At 37.0% G+C, this 20,923-nt stretch overlaps 2 protein-coding genes across 2 annotated transcripts; one reads left to right on the top strand and one right to left on the bottom strand.

The window, feature by feature from the left end:
- Positions 1 to 470: 470 nt before the first annotated feature.
- Positions 471 to 6,269, bottom strand: LOC107548480 (creatine kinase M-type). Its single transcript, XM_016229183.1, has 8 exons — positions 6,174 to 6,269; positions 4,661 to 4,869; positions 4,392 to 4,546; positions 4,019 to 4,151; positions 2,252 to 2,423; positions 1,367 to 1,490; positions 1,088 to 1,277; positions 471 to 966 (listed from the first exon to the last, which is right to left on the bottom strand). Exons 2-8 carry the CDS (start codon positions 4,851 to 4,853, stop codon positions 788 to 790), a joined length of 1,146 nt encoding a protein of 381 aa, XP_016084669.1. The 5' UTR covers positions 4,854 to 4,869; positions 6,174 to 6,269; the 3' UTR covers positions 471 to 787.
- A 10,632-nt stretch (positions 6,270 to 16,901) lies between these two features.
- LOC107548479 (F-box only protein 50-like) lies at positions 16,902 to 19,495 on the top strand. The gene is made up of 6 exons (XM_016229182.1): positions 16,902 to 17,134; positions 17,992 to 18,078; positions 18,297 to 18,393; positions 18,610 to 18,705; positions 19,085 to 19,223; positions 19,319 to 19,495. The coding sequence occupies exons 1-6, from the start codon at positions 16,990 to 16,992 to the stop codon at positions 19,490 to 19,492; spliced, it is 738 nt and encodes a 245-aa protein (XP_016084668.1). The 5' UTR covers positions 16,902 to 16,989; the 3' UTR covers positions 19,493 to 19,495.
- The last annotated feature ends 1,428 nt before the right edge of the window (positions 19,496 to 20,923 follow it).

Raw genomic sequence — 20,923 nt, 5'->3', positions numbered from 1 at the left:
TATATATATATATATATATATATATATATATATATATGAGAGTGAGCAAGAAAGAGACAGGGAGATTCAAACCTTGATGCTGTTTGCAGAAAGTAATTTTTTCCCCAGAGGTGTTTGTACCTCTGGCCAAATATTAAAAATGGAAACAAAAGATCTTGAGAGAAATAAACTACACTGATGTTGGCATCTTTGCTTGTGTTTGATTATTGCGTAATTTTTATCCAGATGTATGGGAATGTCGTAGTGTGCAAAATTTTATCCCTCTAGTTGTTGCCTGGTTGGAAAAGATAAAGAACATAATTTATGTTTTTTTTATGATAATATATGTTCAATTATTCATTAACTGTTTCATCTAAACTTTGAACAAATTCATTACAAAATGAATAGTTTATAAAGATACGTATGTGTATACACACACACACATTTATAAATGTATATAATATATATCATTTGAAAAAATAGAAGACATGTTTATGTTTTATGGGGTATTTTTATTTAAATACAACTTGATTGATTCACTTATCACAACCAAGACTGAAATTAATGTGAAGCCTCGACGACAGGCGCTCACACCTGCGCCGGGAATCTGATCCCAAGATGTTACCAACTGAACAGAAAAGTGGAAAAAAGTGATGGCGAAATGACATGGAAAATAAAGAAGAAGGGAAAAAGGAAAGCAAGACAGATGCAAAGGCGAGACTGTCTTTTTGAGCAGCAGTTTCCTCTGCACTGATGTCAGATTGCACGATGGACTGTAAAAAAAAAAAAAAAAGGAAGGGCTCCCGCTTTACTTCTGGGCAGGGATCATGCTGTCGATGGACTCGCCCTTCTCCAGCTTCTTCTCCATCTCAACCATCAGCTTGACACCATCAACTACACACTGCACTTGATCAACCTCTGAAGAGCCAATACGGTCAGCGTTGGAAATGTCAAACACTCCACCAACGGAAGCGGTGTCCACACCACCTGAGAAAATAGATGAGGATGGAGGTCAACAAATGGAGCAGATGTTAACTATACCACATCTTCATGACATTTATATCATCAATCAACATTTGTACAGTGTGTTCAGGCAGGGTTTGTATACCTGTGCCACGCTTCTGCAGGCGCAGTCTAGTCAGGATCTCCTCAAACTTGGCATGTGTGCTCAGCTTGGGCAGCTTGACGTGGACACCACCACGCAGGCCTGTGCCCAAGTTGGAGGGGCAGGTCAGAACGAAACCAAGATGCTCGTTCCACATGAATCCATGGTTGTGCTTCTTGAAAATCTCCTCAATCTGTTGAAGCAGAACATACACCTGCTTACACACTGCGGTCAAAAACAGAGGACTATGTATGTGCATTTATGTGTACAGGTTCTCCATACCCTCTGAAGACCAACGCAGAAGCGCTTGAACACTTCCTTCATGTTGCCACCCTTCTGCATGGCAATGACACGCAGGTGATCCTCCTCATTCACCCAGACCAGGAAGGTCTTGTTCTCATTGTGCCTGTATTTAAAGCATAGGCCTTACTTAAACCACTGCACCACAATTTATTTACAATTCAAAACCTAATTTGTATCACACTTATCTTCTATATTCTAGAGGTTCAATCTCCCTCACGCAACACACCTAAACTTTTCATTGTATCGCAATCTGTTCGTCTTTGTTTGCACTTTATGCAGGTTTCACCAGTAGGTGGCAGCAAGTGTCTGTCTTCATGAGTAAGTCACTGACTCATTCACTCAAACAATTCATTCAAAAACACTGACTCATTCAGGAACGAAACACTACTGTATGCTGCTCTGAGACAAAGAACGTGGTTTCTTTTCCTCAACAAAAACTAAGTCACTGGCAATATTGTCTTAAATGTGAGTTACTCTATTAACTTATTTTTAATATAATGTTGATATTACACTCGCCATTGTGCAACTGGTGTGGCTATTCACATGGGTAATCAGAACAACAGCACTCTTGCTTGTGCAGTGTCGATTAATTATAGCCTACATCATCTTTGTCCAGTCATCTGGTATCTCTCACTCATTTGTTGGAAATGTAACGTTTCATAAAAGTACAAAAAAAAAATCAGAAACTGACCATTACATTCCAAATTAGAAAATAAATTACAGTAATTTACTCTTCACTAGGCATATAATGTTTACTTTCCTGAAATGAGACAACCTTGATGACGTATGTGACTGACAAATGTGACCTACGAAGGGTGCAGCCTTTGAAATGAGACCATAATTGATCATTATGATTTGACTCACCAAATGCCTCTGGCATCGGGCCAGTCGCGGGCCATACCAGCAGCCAACAGCAGGGGGGAGACGGGTTTGTCAAAGAGGAAGTGGTCAGCGATCAGCTGCTCCTGCTCAGCATCGGTCATGGATTTCAGGGGGTAGTACTTGCCCTTGAATTCTCCATCCAGGCTGTTCAGAGCTAGAGAACGAAGGAGTGATTATACTGATTATACTGATTCTAATGCATACTCTCGTTCTACAGATGACATTGTTATTGTAGAATTATTGTGCTATACACCCTTGCTAATAAAAATCAAAACTAATAAAAATGACAAAAGCACAAAAAATTACTAAAACTTTGAATATAAAAATAGAGGTGTATTCAAAATATCAATACTAAATTACATTGATTTGTGCACACATGTACTGTAATGACACAGGGATTAAAGTTCTCCATCGCTATGACGGATTTCCGTCAATTGGAAAAAATGAGTGGAAAAGAAACATGTAGCACATTGTTGTTCTGCCGGCACACCAAAAATCATCCCCGCCACGGCTGCAGCTTCTCACTGACAACATAACGCCGCTCGCATCATTCACAGTCGGGTTATTAGCAGAGAACACAGCAGGACTTGAATTTCGGCGCAGGATTGCAGCTATTAATAATAATTCTACTCATTCCCGCAGGTTCTGCGCTTATAACAATTTCTGTATTCAAAATTTTATATTTAAAACATTAATCTCCACATTCATTTATTAATTTAAATGCACTCCTGCCACCTCTGAGCCTCATTAAACGTCTGAAAATGTACCTACAACAAGCCACTTTTGTGTTCTTCTGTGCACCCTCTGTAGTACAAATTACATTTGAATTAATACTAATTTCATATGATTGGTAACTTATTTGTCTTATTCTACTTATTATTATATTGTTTTAAATAGAAATTGTAAAAAGGTTATAAACATACATTTTTTAATTTGACAGATGAAAATTATGCCATTGAAAAGGTAAAAAGAAAATACCCCTGTAAGTCACTTTAAGGAGTCACGTGTCACCTCGTATTAGGAAGGCTAATTTTTGATCAGAATTTTTGATTATTGATCAGAAGGTGCTCCTAATTTTTTTTAATTAGGAGGACAATTGCTCCTAAAAAGAAAAGTAAACATAGAGCCATGTGTATCAGTATATTAGATCCGTGCATGAGGTCTTAAAGAGACAGCAGCCTAAATAAACCTGCTGCTGTCTTTCATTATACAGTGAAGACTATCCAGTGTTATTTTACAGTTGAGTAGATTATAGTTAGACCTAAATGAAAACATTTCTTGTTATTGTTTTTGTTTGTGCTATTGATTGACATTAATTTATTTATTCTTATTTTATTATTTACTTAAATAAATCCAATTCTCAGTGCACGTGATTCTTGGGTGGGGAGGGGAGAGGGCGTGGTCCATGAGCAAAAAGTCCTGCCATCCCAGCTGGAAAAAATCCTAGGAAACACTGCATACATTTAATAAAATTAGAAAAATGCATTTACAAAGGTAAAAAGAAAATGCCCCTGAAATCACTTTGAGTCAAATGTCAGCTCGTATTAGGAAGACTAATTCTTGATCAGAATTGTTTATTATTGATTACAATTTTTTTAAATTAGAAGGACAAGCGCTCCTAATTACAAGAAGAAGAAAAATGCTCTTAAACTGGGTGTGTGACAGGTATGGCTGTGGAATGGGGTTTGGTTGAGGAAAAATTTTCAGTCAAAATTTTTTTTTTTGCTTTAATCCCTGATGACAGCATACCTTCAACAGACAGCTTCTCCACAGCTCTGCGCTCTCCACGGCTGTTGTGGGGGGGCAGGGCATATCCCTTAATGCTGCGGCCGGTACGCACACGGCTACTGAGAACATAGTTGGGGTCCAGGTCATCTCCACCCTACAAGTAGAGATTTAATTCATTTCAGAACATTCCCAAACATTGTTAAGCAGTAGATTCTTGATATAAAGCATACCCATGTCATATGGATTGTTTTTCATATTTATTTACTAACTCACATTTCACATTATTCAAGTAAATAAATAATTGAATTCAAGGAGACAGTTTATTGTTCCATCTATTGCCTATGTCCATTGATTTCTAACATTTCATAAACTATTTGTTATTTCTATTTTGTACCTTCAGGTTCTCAAAGTTGAGGTCAGTCTTGTGCTTGTCAGTTGCCTTGTATCCACTGTGGCGGTCGCAAATTATAGGGTCAAAGAGATCCTTGAACACTTCATAGGACTCCTCATCACCAGCAACACAGCCGACGGTCATGATGAAGGGGTGACCTGGAGAAAGATGTCGTTTCGTCAGTATATGAAGGAAGGAAACATGTTGTGCTCTCTGAAGTGATCCAGGTTTGAAATATTTGGTAAGGATGTGACACTGATGTCTTTACTCACCTGGGTTGTCAACACCGGTCTGGATGACATCGTCCAGGGTGAATCCAGTGGGGGTCTGCTTCTCCCTAAGCTTGCCATACATTTCCTTACTCAGCACCTTGGCCATGTGGTTGTTGTGCTTGGTAAGGTCTGGATACTCATCATCAGCTTTGTAGTTCAGCTTGAAGTTGTTGTGGGTGTTTCCGAAAGGCATGATTGCGTTTCTAACACTGAAGATTGGACAAGTGAGAAAGAATGTTTGCATTTGATTCTTTGAATAATCATATACTACTTCTACATATGCATGTCTCACCTGTCTAACTATTGGAACGTAAGTTTAGCTAATTCTGTTAAGTCAATTAGGATTGAAAAGAGTTTTCTAAACCAAGCGTGTAAAAGCTGGCAGCATGTTTGCAAATTTGCAATAAAAAAAGACCATTTTAGTATATCCAGATGGTTTCCAAATGTTTTACAGCATGTTGACTGAAATCAATTAAACTGTATTCAGTGCAGAAACATAACTGCTTAAACATCAGCTTCCACTGGATTGTGATAAATGATAACCTGTGAAACACATTAAAACAGTCTGACTGGTATCCTAGCAACCTCCCCTTGAGGTCCTCACTTGTTATATGATATGACTGATTGGTCCAGGAATGGGAGAGACGCTCTCAGGTCTAAATGTAGACTGAACTATTTTTACTAAGGTCTCCACTCCCTCTCATTTACTTTCACATAATCTTAAACTTTTTCCAAAAATCTACGAACATATTGCAATGTGTTCTGCCTATATCGTCACTTAATGTTTTATACGTTATTAAAGTGCTCCTACACAGTCTGACCTTTGAGAGTTTCCTTAGACTCACATGTTAATCACATCTTTGTTGTGTTATTTTATAATTTAACACATACAAATCCTAACACTGCTATTAACTTGTGGTGGTTTTCTGTGGCATTTCTGTGAAATACAGCTATCAGAAGTTTCTCTCATGCTTACCACGGGTTCTTATTTAAAAATAGCCAGCAGAGGGAACCTGTCCCATACGTGTCAGTTGGAGAAACAGAAGCATGTCCCAGGGTTTTTATAGCTGTATCCAATTATGCTCTGAGAGCAGCTGCATATCACATGTTTGACATCTGCTCCCACATTTCATAGCACAGGTCAACCAATCTAGTTCCTCACCCGAAATATTTGAACATGCACAAAATTAAAAATATATCAACAGATGCCTTTCACACTTTTACACTCAAGTACTTCTGTCATGAAAAAGAACATACATCTTCATATTAAACATCATACATATGAAATTGGAAAATTTATGCAGCCCCACAAACCACTTCCATTTTACTTTAGACGTTTTTGTTTTTCTTCTTTTTCGGGGAGTATTCCGCTAGCTTGCATTTTTTACTAAATTATTTTATCTCATTTCATTTTTTTAAATTATTTATTTTTCATTTTTAAGATATTTTTTCTTAAGCTTTCTGTCTTCTCTTCTCTCACTGAATAATGGTTATTCAAGAAGGTTGTCTTTACCTGCACACAAGACAATAAAAGTGGTAACAGTCCTTGGGATCAGATCCTGCTCACCAAAGCCGAAATAGGGGTCACCCAAGCAAGAAGAGGCTGATTTGGGTTTATATACCACCAGCCCCTGCAGCCATTGGCTAGCCCATTTTAGAGCTCACTGAATTCTGATTGGGTGGCCCCAGTCTCTTATGCCCTGTTTAGTGTAAGAAAGGCTTCCATTTAGATCCCAAGAATTTTAGATGAGGTGGCAGCTGTGGGTCGAGCCCCCCTCCCCTCCCATATCCCTTTACACTTCCCGCCCCATACATAGCTTTCAAGTAGGGTATAGGTTGGAGGAGGGGGTGATGGGGCATGGAGGGTCTACCATGCTAAAATGGCTGAGCAGCACTTTTGCCAAACATACCACAGTTATTAGAAGTGCTCACGTCAGGCCGATGGCTTTGGAAAAAATCAGCTGGTAGGCTCTGTCCATCACATCATTATTAGTGCAAATTCACTTAGTGGTTTTGCAGGTGAAGTCTGCTGCAGTGTCATATTTACTTCATTTATTTGTTCATGTTAGATGGCATATTTATGCAATGGGGTAAAAGATCATCAGCTGCCACTTTAGTATGAACTGAACGTGAATTAAGGAAGACAGTTGATGTGAGTCAATTTGATAGACTCTCAACTGTGCACCAACAGTTCCATCTCATGAAAAGTCGTAATAATTTGAAAAGCGTACATCTCAGACCTAAACATAACCATAAAGTCCAACCTCTAACCCTAACCATGACTGCAATTGGGGGGAAAACCCTATAAAACTTTAGTATGATCCAAGTCAGACGATAACATATTTTTGCCAGAATTATTACATCTCTAATTACGTTGCCATGAGAGTATGTTTACTGTTGTGTCTACTTTTTCGTATTTATGCAATTCAAAATGAGGTATTTCCATCTCCAGTTTCGGTCACGTGCACACAAACATGTTCTCACTCAGGGAGGCCCCGTGAGTGTCCCCAGTACTAGGGTCTCTGGATATTATGGGTAACTCCCTCCCCCAATGTATCTGTCTAGCAATCCATTCAGCTGCAACTTGTATAACACATTGATACATTTTGTTATGTAATGCATTAAGAATTCAAGTTAACCGTATTGGCTTATTTTATCTTTGTGCCTCAAGGCTTTAGGTTACACAGGACTCTAATGCTAGTCCAACTATCTCCAACATGGCACCAAGTGTGAATAACAGGCCTGCCATGGCTCACATACTTACCAGTAGCTGTCATGCATGCACACACATATCAGAACAGCTTATCATACAGAGATAAACGCTCAATTATGCTCAATTCGTTACTCTGACTTGAAGATTTAGTGTGGCTCCAGGCATGTGTTTCAAACACAGATTTAAGAGATAATAATATTTGAGGACTGGTTGGTTGGGGAGGGTGTAGTATCTATGGCCAGTACTGGATATATAAGGGGGAGGGGTCGTTCACTGTGGCCTTGCCCTGTGGTGTCACCCCATGTCCACTTACTCACACAGCTGTCTTCTGTTTGTCCCTGTACAAATAGTAAGCTTGCCGTTAGATCGATCTATCTAGAAGTAGTTTTTTTTAGAAATACTGAGCAGTATTTTTAGAAGTACACTACTATTCAAATGGTCGGGTTCTGTAAGATTTTTTAATGTTTTTGAAAGAAGTGTCTTATTTTGAAAGTAGTGTTTTATGCATTTATTTGATCAAAAATAGTACAAATAGGGTTGAAACATTATTCCAATTTAAAATATCTGTTTTCTGTTTAAATATATTTTACAATATAATTTATTCCTGCGATGACAAAGCTGAATTTTTAGCAGCCAGTCTTCAGTCTCACACGATCCTTCAGAAATCATTCTAATATGCTGATTTGGTGCCCTTTCTTGTTAATATTATCAATGCTGAAACTGTTGTGCTGCTTAATATTGTTGAGCAAACCATGACACATTTTTTCAGGATCCTTTGATGAATAGAACGTTTAAAAGAACAGCATTTATTTTCAAATAGAACGGCAGTGAATTTGATAAATGCCTTCCAATCTTTGAACATTATTCCTTTCAGTTGGGTGTGTATAGTCATGTCTTATCTTTCTAGGTCTGTGAGGTGGTGTCAGAATGGTGAGCATGTGGAAGAAGAGGAAGCTTGCGTAACATAAGTGTGTTTGCGTATACAGTGAAACAACAGACACTCAACTCCAGCTACTACAGGACAGTTACACAACACAAAGTGAAGACAGTGTGAGAGTTTTAAAAAGTCTTCTTACTCATTTGCATTTCTTGTATACTAGGTACTCTTGTTAAACATATACATAATGTGCAATACATCCGATTATACTTTTTTTTTTTTTTTTAAGTAAACAGAGAAAAAGGGAACCATACTAAAGCTTCAAATTATCTGTCAAACGATGTCCTGTTAAGAAATACAGTCAGGGAATGGTGCAAGATGCATGATTAGTTAACTACTAACAAACTAGAATGAAAACTACCAAGTCTCATTTAAAACACACACATATTACACAAACAGAATGTGGAAGTGGAAGTGAGACTCAACTGGACTGGAATTCTGGAACTGGAATTCAAAATGTCTTGCACGGAATCTCCGTGGAGAATTATATGTTGTGTGTATGACTCTGTGGGTCTGGAAGGCCATGTCATCATCATGTTCAGTAGTCTTGGTAAGCAGAGCAAGTTAACAAGCAGCAGTGGCTAATAATATACTTGGCCTTTGGCAGGGTAGCGGGTTACATGAATCTAAACACTCCATATGACCTTCAGCCAAAGCTGGTTTTTAAGGTACAGTGTGTGCATGTCTGTTACACCTCGTACTTTTCTGCACAATTTTTGTTTTATCTCCTAGGTTTTACTTGCTGCATATTTTATTTCGCTTTTGAATACATGTAAATATGCATATGTGCTTGCATGCTTGTAAAAAATGTTAGGTAGTGGGACAGGCAGGAGGTCTCGCAGGTCACCTGAAGTGGTGTGGAATTTCATTTTCAATTCATATAATAGTCTGACACTTACTATATTTAGTATTCCTGAATGATGCACAACATTTTGCACTAATAGTGTTTAATTACATTAACTAATTGAATTTACTTAAATGCATGGAAAATGCAACTCTGCAGGTCTGTTATGTGTCAGAATGGCATGTGTCCATCAAATGATGTTACAGTTTGTCCAGTTGAGTCTAAGATTGCAGAGAACATATGAAATATTAGCTAATCAACCAATACTAACTCGTTAAGCTACCAAAAACTGCAGCAGTACCTAAGAAATAGTGAAGCATTTTGTTACTGAATCAAGTATGTGATGATGTCAGAAATGAAGATCGGTTTTTAGGAGTTTGTGTGTATGTTTTTGTTAAACTCTCATGACCCTCATCTCTCTCTCTTTTCAACACTCCTACATTCCATCCTCCGTCTCTCTCTCTGGGTTGTATTGCATTGACTCAGCAAAGAACTCGATCAGTGAAGTTGATATAAATCAGAATTTGATGTTAATGATTAATGGCAGAACTTAGCATGATGCATATGGATACAGATTAAGTAAACGAGTAGTTTACAAAAGTAAATTGATTGTACACTATATGAAACATTTCAATAACTGTACTGCATTATATTTCAATTGCTTTTAATGAGTTTAATGAGTTTCACTCTATGTGAGACTGCCACATGAACTTGAGAACCGCACAATCCAACTCAAAATGTTTCATATCTTATAAATGACAAGAATATACTTACAGACACACTAAAAGAGAGAGAAAACTTCTCCTTTCATATTCATAGTAGTGTGAGCCTGCTAATGGAACCACAGATAATTATTCGGACACCTTGGTTCATACTGTTTCACTCTCTAAGGGTGTGACTGCAGTCTAGCCACTTACATAAGTACATAAGGAGTGTATCGTGTGTACATTTGGCATGTGTTGCATGAAATGTGATATAATAAGTGTATTAATGTGCAGCTAAGTGAGTCAACCAGAACACAGTGTGCCTGGCCAACTTAACACATTATTTATATAATTATGGAGGATTTCTCTCTCTAAATAATTATACAGTGCATATGAAATACTATTATTTTTTTGTAGATTTTGTAAATATTGTACTGCATTGTTGATGTGCATTTATGAAGCTTAGTAAGAAATCCCAGATAGATTTCAGACAGAAGATTATAATGCTGTGTGTTATAGATGAAAATATTGACAGCATAACTGAAAATGTCTGAAAAGTCTATTTCGAAGAAACATAGTTAACCCAACATTATTTATTTTGTAACACATTCACATTCTTTTTCTCGTTCTCTGTGATTGTAGCCAGTGGACTTTTCTCATGAAATGAGTACCTGATTGAACTGTAATTGCTGGTTTGCCACATTTATGTGGATTTACTGATGTTTGTGTGGCTTCAGTTGCATGCAGAATGTTGTTCTGTGCTCAGGAAGCAGATGTACACTATATAAAGTGATGCATTGTTATTATTTGTGTTTCAGATCCTATAGATACAGAATTCTAGAACTGCCCATCAGTAGAGACAGAACAACAAGCAACTCTCCCTAATAGCCACCTGCTGCCACTGCAATCTGAAAACAAGAAAGGAGAGTGTTGTGAGCAGTGTTGGGAAGGTTACTTTGGAAATGTAATAGGTTACAGATTACAAGTTACCCTATTTAAAATGTAATAGTAACTTTTTCAATTACTTTATTAAAGTAATGTAACTGATTACTTTTGATTACTTTTCTAAATTTCTAATGAATGTTTATTTGCAACTGTTAATCATTTTCAAACATTTACACCATGCAGGGTTAACCTTACAGTAGTGCTCAACACTGTCAGACTTTCCAAATCCTTTCTCACTTGAATTACGATGATCAAATTTGAACACATCCACCACAAAATCAGACTTTAGTATCGCCTTTTACTTTAAGATTGATCTGAAGTTCAATGCAGATTTTAAATCATAAGAAATAGTTTACTGATACTTTTTTTGATACCAAATCTTTGCATAACTACAGGAAACACTGCATCTAACAATGGTTTGGGGAAAAAATTGTTAATTAAAAAATAATAATAAATAAAAGCATATACATCAACTCAAATATGGTTATCTAATATGGTTATCTATATGTGTCCTATTCTGTGTACCAAACTCCTGAAACATTGGTGTCTTTTTGAAACATTGGTGACTTTTTGTATATGATATGATGATAGTTTTCTCAAAATAAGTCAAATGCTCATGAAGTGACTCAGAGCAGTTCTAGAGATGATGTTTATGTGTTCATGTACTCATATATTGAGGCGGCAGAGGCTGAAAACACCGCAAGCTTCAGTAGGCCTATGTGCATGTCTGCACCATTAATTTCCAGAGGGGCAGACTGAGAAAAAAAATTCAGGCCGGGAAATCTCACACTCATACACCCACAACAAATTCTGAAACATGGACAACCCTATTTTGTGTATGGACCTCACATAAAACAGGTTTAAATCCTTAGGCTGGGGACATGCAAAATAATTAAAGTTCTCTCCTGAACTGCACCTTCACTTCCATGTTTCTTTTCATTCTCTTTATTTTGCCCTGATATCTATCTCTCACATGACTTTAATACTCAAGATTTAACAAAACTATACTTTCTAAATTGCCTACATGTCAAAATTAGTACATCGCTACAATATCTTTATAGAAAAATCCTAATACTGAACATGAGTCATGTTTTTCCCTTACAAAAATTAACCATGCTTTTATTATAGTAAAAGTACAGTAAGCATGTTTTTTTTGGCAAATGGATTACCATTCATATTTATTTTTACTACAAATTCCATGGTTAAACTATGGTTAGTGAAGCAAAAACCATGGTTAATTTGTGGTTACCATGGTTTGACAATAGTAACCATTGTCTTTGGATTTATAGTAAAATCATCGTTAATTTTCGTAAGGGTTGTGTTGTTGTCTGCCCTAGCTCCCCCTAAACCTATAATAAAATATGATTATTTGTCTGATAAATTACTACTGTAACATTACAATAGATAGCCTAATAATGATGTCCTTTATACAGTATTTTGAGTGATGACTGATGAGCAATGGGCTGCTGCTGCTTAACTAAGTAAACAAAGACAAAACTACAATAGCATATTTACAGATGAAACTGACCTGCACTTGAAACCCTGAACAGTAGTTTTGCTTCTCTGCTCCACCTGTGTGCTGCCACAGTCCACTCCATTCTGTCTCTCGCATTGATAACTCTGATTGGAGGCGCGGAGAGCGCACGAGCCGAAGCATTGCGTTTTGATTCAAATGTAATGACATACTTTTGACTTATTCGACCAAAATCTGGCATATTCCGTCCGCCTTAGCAGGGGCAGTTCTAGACCACAGTAACTGGGGGGGCCAGACAGGGGCCACTTGTGCTTTTAGTGGGCACAATTTTAAAATTCATTTTAAACTACTTTAAGTAGCCTATTATTCATTGCTTAACTAAGTAAACAAAGACAAAACTACAATAGCATATTTACAGATGAAACTGACCTGCACTTGAAACCCTGAACAGTAGTTTTGCTTCTCTGCTCCACCTGTGTGCTGCCACAGTCCACTCCATTCGGTCTCTGGCATTGATAACTCTGATTGGAGGCGCGGAGAGCGCACGAGCCGAAGCATTGCGTTTTGATTCAAATGTAATGACATACTTTTGACTTATTCGACCAAAATTTGGCATATTCCGTCCGCCTTCGCAGGGGCGGTTCTAGACCACAGTAACTGGGGGGGCCAGACAGGGGCCACTTGTGCTTTTAGTGGGCACAATTTTAAAATTCATTTTAAACTACTTTAAGTAGCCTATTATTCATTCTGTAATTTTTCACCATGTCATGTATCGCTGCAATCTAGATGTAATCTATAACAATGTCAACTAAAATATGTCATATGACACACAGCAGCCACAAACAGATATAGGCTTATGTCTCTACTGAAAAAAACAAACAAACAAAAAACAATGATGACTGATGAGCAATGGGCTGCTGCTGCTTAACTAAGTAAACAAAGACAAAACTACAATAGCATATTTACAGATGAAACTGACCTGCACTTGAAACCCTGAACAGTAGTTTTGCTTCTCTGCTCCACCTGTGTGCTGCCACAGTCCACTCCATTCTGTCTCTCGCATTGATAACTCTGATTGGAGGCGCGGAGAGCGCACGAGCCGAAGCATTGCGTTTTGATTCAAATGTAATGACATACTTTTGACTTATTCGACCAAAATCTGGCATATTCCGTCCGCCTTAGCAGGGGCAGTTCTAGACCACAGTAACTGGGGGGGCCAGACAGGGGCCACTTGTGCTTTTAGTGGGCACAATTTTAAAATTCATTTTAAACTACTTTAAGTAGCCTATTATTCATTCTGTAATTTTTCACCATGTCATGTATCGCTGCAATCTAGATGTAATCTATAACAATGTCAACTAAAATATGTCATATGACACACAGCAGCCACAAACAGATATAGGCTTATGTCTCTACTGAAAAAAACAAACAAACAAAAAACAATAAAACCATCACAGAAAATTGTAATGATTTCCACAACAAATAACATTACAAACAATACATTTTTAACCATTAAAACCATTAAAAATGGTTTAAAAGCGCCAGTGTTTTCCGCGGAAATTATAGGGCCATATGTCTCAGAGTAATCAGTGCAATTTAGGAAAGAAATCAGTTAAATCTGTATGTGGATGTGTGTAAATATTCAAATGTAATCCCCTTTGTAATCGTTAACATTTTCATAAGTAACTGTAATTTAACTACACATTTTTTCTTAGTAACTGTACTGATTACAGTTACATTTATTTTGTAATTAAATTACGTAACAGTTACTCCCCAACACTGGCTGTGAGGATTATGAGAATGTGATAAAACAAGCAATGAGATGAAAGAATATGTTGTTAATCAGTTATTAATCAATAAATAACCACCGATAAATGAATTAAATGATGAGGGAGTTGTGAACATTGAAGTTTCACGTTTAAACTCAACTCTTTTGAAAGAACTGGCTACAAAGCATTCATATTTTCCATATCTTTTCTCAGTACATTGTTTTTTAAATCACTGTTTATGTGTTTTATTTTTAGGTATTTATATATATTTTATTTTCTAATCCAACCAGTACCAGTGCAGTGTAATTGGTCTTTGTGTGTGCAATTGCTCAGAGAGCAGTATTAGTTTGTTTCCACTTGAAGCGCTGTTGTGTTCTGAGTTGACTACCACAACATTGACACCAGAACATGTCTGTGGTTCATATGATTTTTCACCCTTTTTCTCTACAAGCATTTTCTTAGCTTTAGAAAATGCACCAGCTCAGTTCATAAAATACAGCTTGCAAAACTAACCTTGACTCTGAGTATATTATTGAGTTGTGACAACAGTATGCAACACAGGAAGCTGACTAAACACTGTAACAACGTAGGAGTTTGTGAAACTGTTCTATTATCTGGAATGCTTGTTTCATATATGATTAATAGGAGATACTGGGTGGATGCTTGTGGGAGCAGCTGGTTTGGTGTTTGTCTTTAGATTGTTTAAAAAGTCCCAGGCCTTTGTTTATTTGGCAAGGCTCAGGATTTCAGAAAGGGCGTTAGATCTTAAGTCAGTATGTAAACCACAGCAACTGAGGGGGATGTGGTTGAGAGGGTCATCTAGATGCATTTTTTGAGACGCTGGCTTAGGTGGCCTCTGCTCTTTTTCTTATCTGCTTACAATATCACAGGTCCTGACTGAGGATAAGGAAGAAAATGCGTACAATTTGTGCATGGCTTCATTCATGCAACACAAGCAGAAGAGATTTCTGTGTAAATAGTTTGTAAAATATTTTTATGTACATTGTTGCATCAGCCTGAATGTTTCATGAAACAGAAATTCATTACACACGTTTCATTAATAAGGCCAATTATATTTTAGTATTAATATATATGTATTTAACATATATTTTAAATATTATAAAATATGAATATATTATATAAATAATAAAGAACTTAAATCTTTACACATGTAAATCTAAACATTAAGTAATTTAATTAAACTCTATAGTAAAATGTATTTGTTGAGAAATAAGATTTTCTTTTAGCAAATATTCATTATTTTTAATTAAATAGATTTGTAGATTAAAGGGGTCATATGATGCTATTTTAAAGATCATTATTTTGTGTATTTGGTGTAACAGAATATGTTGCCATGCTTTAATGTTCAAAAAACATAATTTTTCAAAAACTGTATATTATTGTAGGTCCTCTATGCCCCGCCTTTTCAACAAAGTCCCCTCCTTTTTGCAGTCTGCTCTGATTGGCCAGCTGACCCAGTGCATTGTGATTGGCCAAACACCACAAGCACTCGTCGGAAATGTAACGCCCCTTACCATAATCGCGAGCTTCAAGCTTTCAAAGTAAATATCAAGAGAGTTAATAATGTCGTTAGTTTTACCATCAGTTCAAGCCGAAAGGGCAACAGAGTCGCGTGACAGACACAGTGATGATGCAGTACACAAGCCGCGGTTAAGACAGCTGACATGCTATGATTTCTGACAGACAGTTCACTCTCCTGTGATGTGACCCTGTTCCCCTCACACACACACACGACGCGTTACTCTGCGCTGCGCAAAACTCCGCATTTGAACAGTCAATAGCAAATACTTAAACTAGTAACAAAACATACTTACAGTCACTGATTCAGAAGCGCCAGATTGTCATAGCAAAGTCGGAATTTACCCTTTTTTTTAGAAATAGAAAAAATACCCTTTGTGCACAGCCAGCCTTGTACTCTTCTAGGTTCAAAAAACTGTCGTCCATAAAATGCATTGCACAAATTCAAACATCTGGGTTGTACTGTTCTGTTGTAAATAAATCTTAACCAATGATTCCTAATTGCATCTACTTCCGGAAGGCCAAATAAAGTGCTTTTGCTTTCGCACTGAAACACACAGCATCTCCCTGACATGGCTGCATCAACACTACTGCGTTCCTGAAACCACGCCTTCTTTCTTTGCGTGCACATTTGGGCGGCATTATGCTAATATTTCCACATAGTGACGTAGACATGTGGGGGCGTGTTAGAACGAGCCGTTTTAGGTAGGCGTGGTTGACTCTTAACTTATATAAAGAATATCTCTTTGGATTTGAGGCTTTAGTCTTTGCAACTTTACAGATCTTCTTTATGCACCAAGAGCTTGTAACACTCCAAAGAGAAAGGAAAACTTGAAATCGCATCATATGACCCCTTCAAAATATTTTTATGGTTATTTTTTGAACGTATCCTGGGTTTGTGCATATGCATTTTCAAGATACTATTAAGTTACATTTATTTGAAAGATATACTGATGAATTTGGTTGATGCAATGAACCCTGCTTGTTCAGGCAGCCTTGGACAGAACTTTAAATCTTTGCTGACATTATAAGTCCTTGATGTTGTCTTTATGGGTGTGGTAGGCTATATGTAAGTTAGTGCTGCTTATGAATTATACTTGACTCAACCTGTTCTCTAACTATTGTGATAAAAATTACGTTTTTGAAATGCTCTGAACACATACATTTTTTGCCTTCTATCCTAATGTACACTCAACACTATCAAATATAAGTGTCTTGACATTATTCAATTTCAGGTGGTCTGTCATTTGTGTCTGTAGTGACTCACTTCTGAGTAAAGTGCAGTTAAGTAGACCTTGCGTAAATGCAGAAGGCTGTTCTGAACCAGTTTTTTGGGTGGGGCAGACCATAATAAAGCACTTCCTCGTGTCTGCTGTGCGTGGACTGCGTGGAAAACAGTCTGAAATGGCGGCTGATTGGAAACAGAAGTGTGACTCGCAATGGCAACTGGGGGCTCACGGTGTCCCCATGCCCGCCAGCGTGGATTGGAAATCGGTGTTTGAGAAGAAGCCGTTTGAACGCAACCTTCTGCAGAACCCCTCGCCTTACGGTAATGACGTCACACCATTCTGGCTAGCTAGCGCTACTTCGCACTGTAATAAATCTCTGCTTGAACTTTGTTGTAACTGTATAAAGCAACATTATTATGTTGAGATAGAGTAGAGGAGATCAAGGATATGGTTGTAACACAGGTTAGTTGTTACACCGTTAGTTTAACTATTGAGAAATTGGGTGAATCATCCATGAGCGTTACTCTAGAGTTGCACGTACATAAATTGTGTGTTATTTTCTTGTTAAATTATTAATTTTATGTACTCCCGACTTGATTTGTGTTTTAAAATAAAATGACTCCTATTTTTTTAATTAATATGAAATTAAATTTATCTACAGGCTACTTGGAAAAAAAAATCACACAGCTAGTAGGTGGCATTATCTTTATAGTAAAAAAAATCCTGTAGTTTATCTGTGAATATTATGCAAACTTATTAACTTATATGAATTCGACTAACATTGTTTGTGTAAGATGTAAAAAGGAAATGTCATGCCTTTGTTGTCATTTTGTGGAAGAATTATGTTTTGATTTTGTGGATGTAGAGGGAAAAGAAACAAGATACTAGTTATTTTTTAGTTATTTTATAGTGAATTTAAGAAATGAATTTGTGCAGCACTGAAACAATGCCAAAACGTAGCAGCGAAATGCACCACCAAAAATGTGCCTTGTTGGAACTTGTAGACTGTTTATTAAAATACTACTGCAAAAGTTGTCTTTAATTATATGGATGTTTTTATTATTTGGCTAAATGGATATTTGACATAAAAATTTGAAAAACAATTAAATTTTACTGCAGTAGAAACTGAACGATTTTATTTAGCTAAAATCATCTTTTTTTCCTGTTCAACAACCAGGTGTAAACCACACCGTCCCACCACCCGAAACCCCTCGATCGGAAATGCCACCTCCTCCAAACCAACCACCTCAGTTTGAGCCCGATGGTGAGTCAACAGCCAAAACAGTATGTTCGCTGCCTAAAAATCTCACCATGAGCTCACTTCTGCTGAATTTAAATGGAAATGTGTATTATTATATCTTTGATTAAAACAACACGAATTGTTGATAGATTGAACTTTAAACCCAAAACCTTTGCTGTTCTTAATGTCTTTGGTTGCTAATAAAAAGGTGATTGAATCTTGTACCTGGATGTTAATTGTAGGTAATTTCTCTGGCTGGAAAAGTAGTACAGAAGTTTTACCTCATGACACTAGTGGAATTCCCCCCGGGGTTGTGGTCTGCCATCTGCCTCAGTACAGGTGAGTCTCACTTCTGTGAGAAAAATTATCTTTGTCACAAAAACCTATAAAGGCATTGGTCATGTTCCAGTACAATAGAGATCATTTTACTTGTCAGAAAACTTTCATACAGTGTTCCTTACAGTACTCTAGAAAAAACTTAGCTTGTCAGTTCTTCAGGGTGAGAAAAAGTATATATAATCTCTCTGACATGGTCTTTGTGTTTCTTAACTTCAGGTGGTTCGCTTTAGAGCAGTGTGTGGACCTGAAAGCAGAGGGTCTGTGGGACCAACTGCTGGATGACTTTCAGCCTGAGATCATCATTGAGGACTGGTGAGTTACGACCGGTTATAAAAATAGTTTGCAGTCTAAGCAATCTTCTAACAGTAATTGCAAACTGAGTTGCACAGAAGAGTCAAAAATTAAAATGGATGTCAGTTAAAAGGAAGTTTGCTGTAATGCAATGTCTTCCTGGTTTTCATCGGATTTTCGAATGATTTGCAGCTAAAGAAAAAAGCACCAAGGAATCTGAATTCATTTCTGACATAGCTGGACAATTGAATCTGTGACGCATAACTGTTTTCTATTTTTGAATCAGTTTGTATTGTTGCAATTATTGGTTGAAGGGACTTATCTAATTTCAGGCAAAATCACAGGTTTAATATACACTAATATTCACTTAAAATGTCTGGGTGTTTCTCCTCATGTGTAGGTATGAGGAAAGCCAGCTTCATAAATCTATCTATCAGCTTGATGTGAAGCTCTTGGGTGCTGATGGTAAGACGGTCATCAAGCAGCACACATATAACCCTGAAGAGAATCTGGAGTGCTACTCACACACCTGGAAAAAGGTAGTACACATGTACATGCACATCTGTATTGATGTATTTATATTTGTAAGTATTTTATGTTCATGTGCCCACATGACATGTGTTTATGTGTATAGGTCTCCCATGCATTCTCCAAGTATGGGTCAGGAGTGAGGTACATTCACTTTCTCCACAGACTGAAGAACCAGTTCATGGTTGAATTCTTTAATACCAAAGTCACAGACAGCTCGATTATTATCAAGACCAGCAAAGCCAGTGTGAAAAAATCACAGTCAAAAAATAAAAAATAAAAACCTGGTAGCAGTTTATGCACTCTGTAGACTTTGTTTTTTTGAATGAAGCAGTTGTCTCGAATGTTTTATAAAATAACTGCACTTTCATAAGATGTATCTAGCAGGCTAATAATGTAATAAAACATTCCTCATTCATTTTGTGTCAGTGTGTTTTTTTGTTTTTATGTATTCACAATAGCACTAGAGATGCACAGTTGGTGTCATTACATTTTAGTATTTAAGGCCAGCAGATGGCGATATAGCTCACTGATTGCAAACAAGACGCTGCACCTGTACTACAATGGTAAAAAAAATTATGTGAAAATACAATAGTTCCTACAGTTATTTTACAACTGTAAAATCATAGCGAATATGGAATCAGAACACTGATTCCTAATTCAAAACTAGTTGCCATTTTGTGTCATTTGATGAAAAGTGGTAGTTTTATTTATTTTTGTATTTTGTATTATTTTTGTATTATAACTTTTTGTGACGGCAGTAACTATGGTTACTATGGTAAATTATTGTAAGGGCAATTCACAAACAGTATAACAATTTTTTAATAACACTTAAAATATATAATTTCTATATAACATTAATATAAAGCCTATCATTTATAACTATAAATATAGATGTATCTTTTTTTTGCATGAAACAATTAGGCTACTGTAAAAAAAAATAGCGATCCCTTTAAAGTATCTCTGTTTTTAAAAGCTTTTAATTATTATTATTATTTTTCATTATTTTAATTAATAAATAGTTATTATAGGTGTATATATAGGTGATTGTACCCTATGGCTCTGCTCCAGGTTTTATGGCATATATAAAGGCCAGTGTTCAGGGATTTTGAGGGTGACATGCTTTGACGCACCAATTAGAGCGTCGAGATGAGCTGTTGCGCAGTCTGTCGCGTGCTGTGCGCGCGGAAGATGCGAGCTTGTTTAGGATGCTCGGATAGTTCAGGACAGAAACAGACACACCACGAAAACTAATGGCGCGACTCTCCTGAGCACTGGAGCAACATCCTCTACTGCCTCCCGGTCATGTCTGTCCATTCTGAGCTCTGCCATAGAGGTAAGTTCTGTTGAATAAAATAGATAAAGATTTTTACTAGGGTTTAAAGTGCTGTATGGCATGCACATTGGTTCACTAAGTGTCACTATATCTGTCAGGACTGAATACGCTCTTGACAGCATCTATGTATGTGTTTATCATTAACAGAGAAATTAAATAAACTCGTTATATCTTTGTAAGTGTTTAGCTGTGTTTGTACTGTTACTTAACAGAGTCGCACCTGTTGCCAGTAACATGTGCAGTTCAGTCTGTGGCGGCTTTACACAAGTTATTAATGAGCCACGCAACCTTAGGTCTGTTAGGTTTCTTTTGTATTATTTAGGATTCGATGAAAGCTAAAAACGAGAGTCATTTTCACCATACACAGGAAAAAGA

The sequence above is a fragment of the Sinocyclocheilus grahami genome, unplaced genomic scaffold (assembly GCF_001515645.1).
Source record: "Sinocyclocheilus grahami isolate Dianchi unplaced genomic scaffold, SAMN03320097.WGS_v1.1 scaffold348.1, whole genome shotgun sequence".
Taxonomy (NCBI): domain Eukaryota; kingdom Metazoa; phylum Chordata; class Actinopteri; order Cypriniformes; family Cyprinidae; genus Sinocyclocheilus; species Sinocyclocheilus grahami.
Note: the sequence above shows the minus strand (reverse complement) of the source record. Positions and strands in the feature narration are given on the sequence as shown.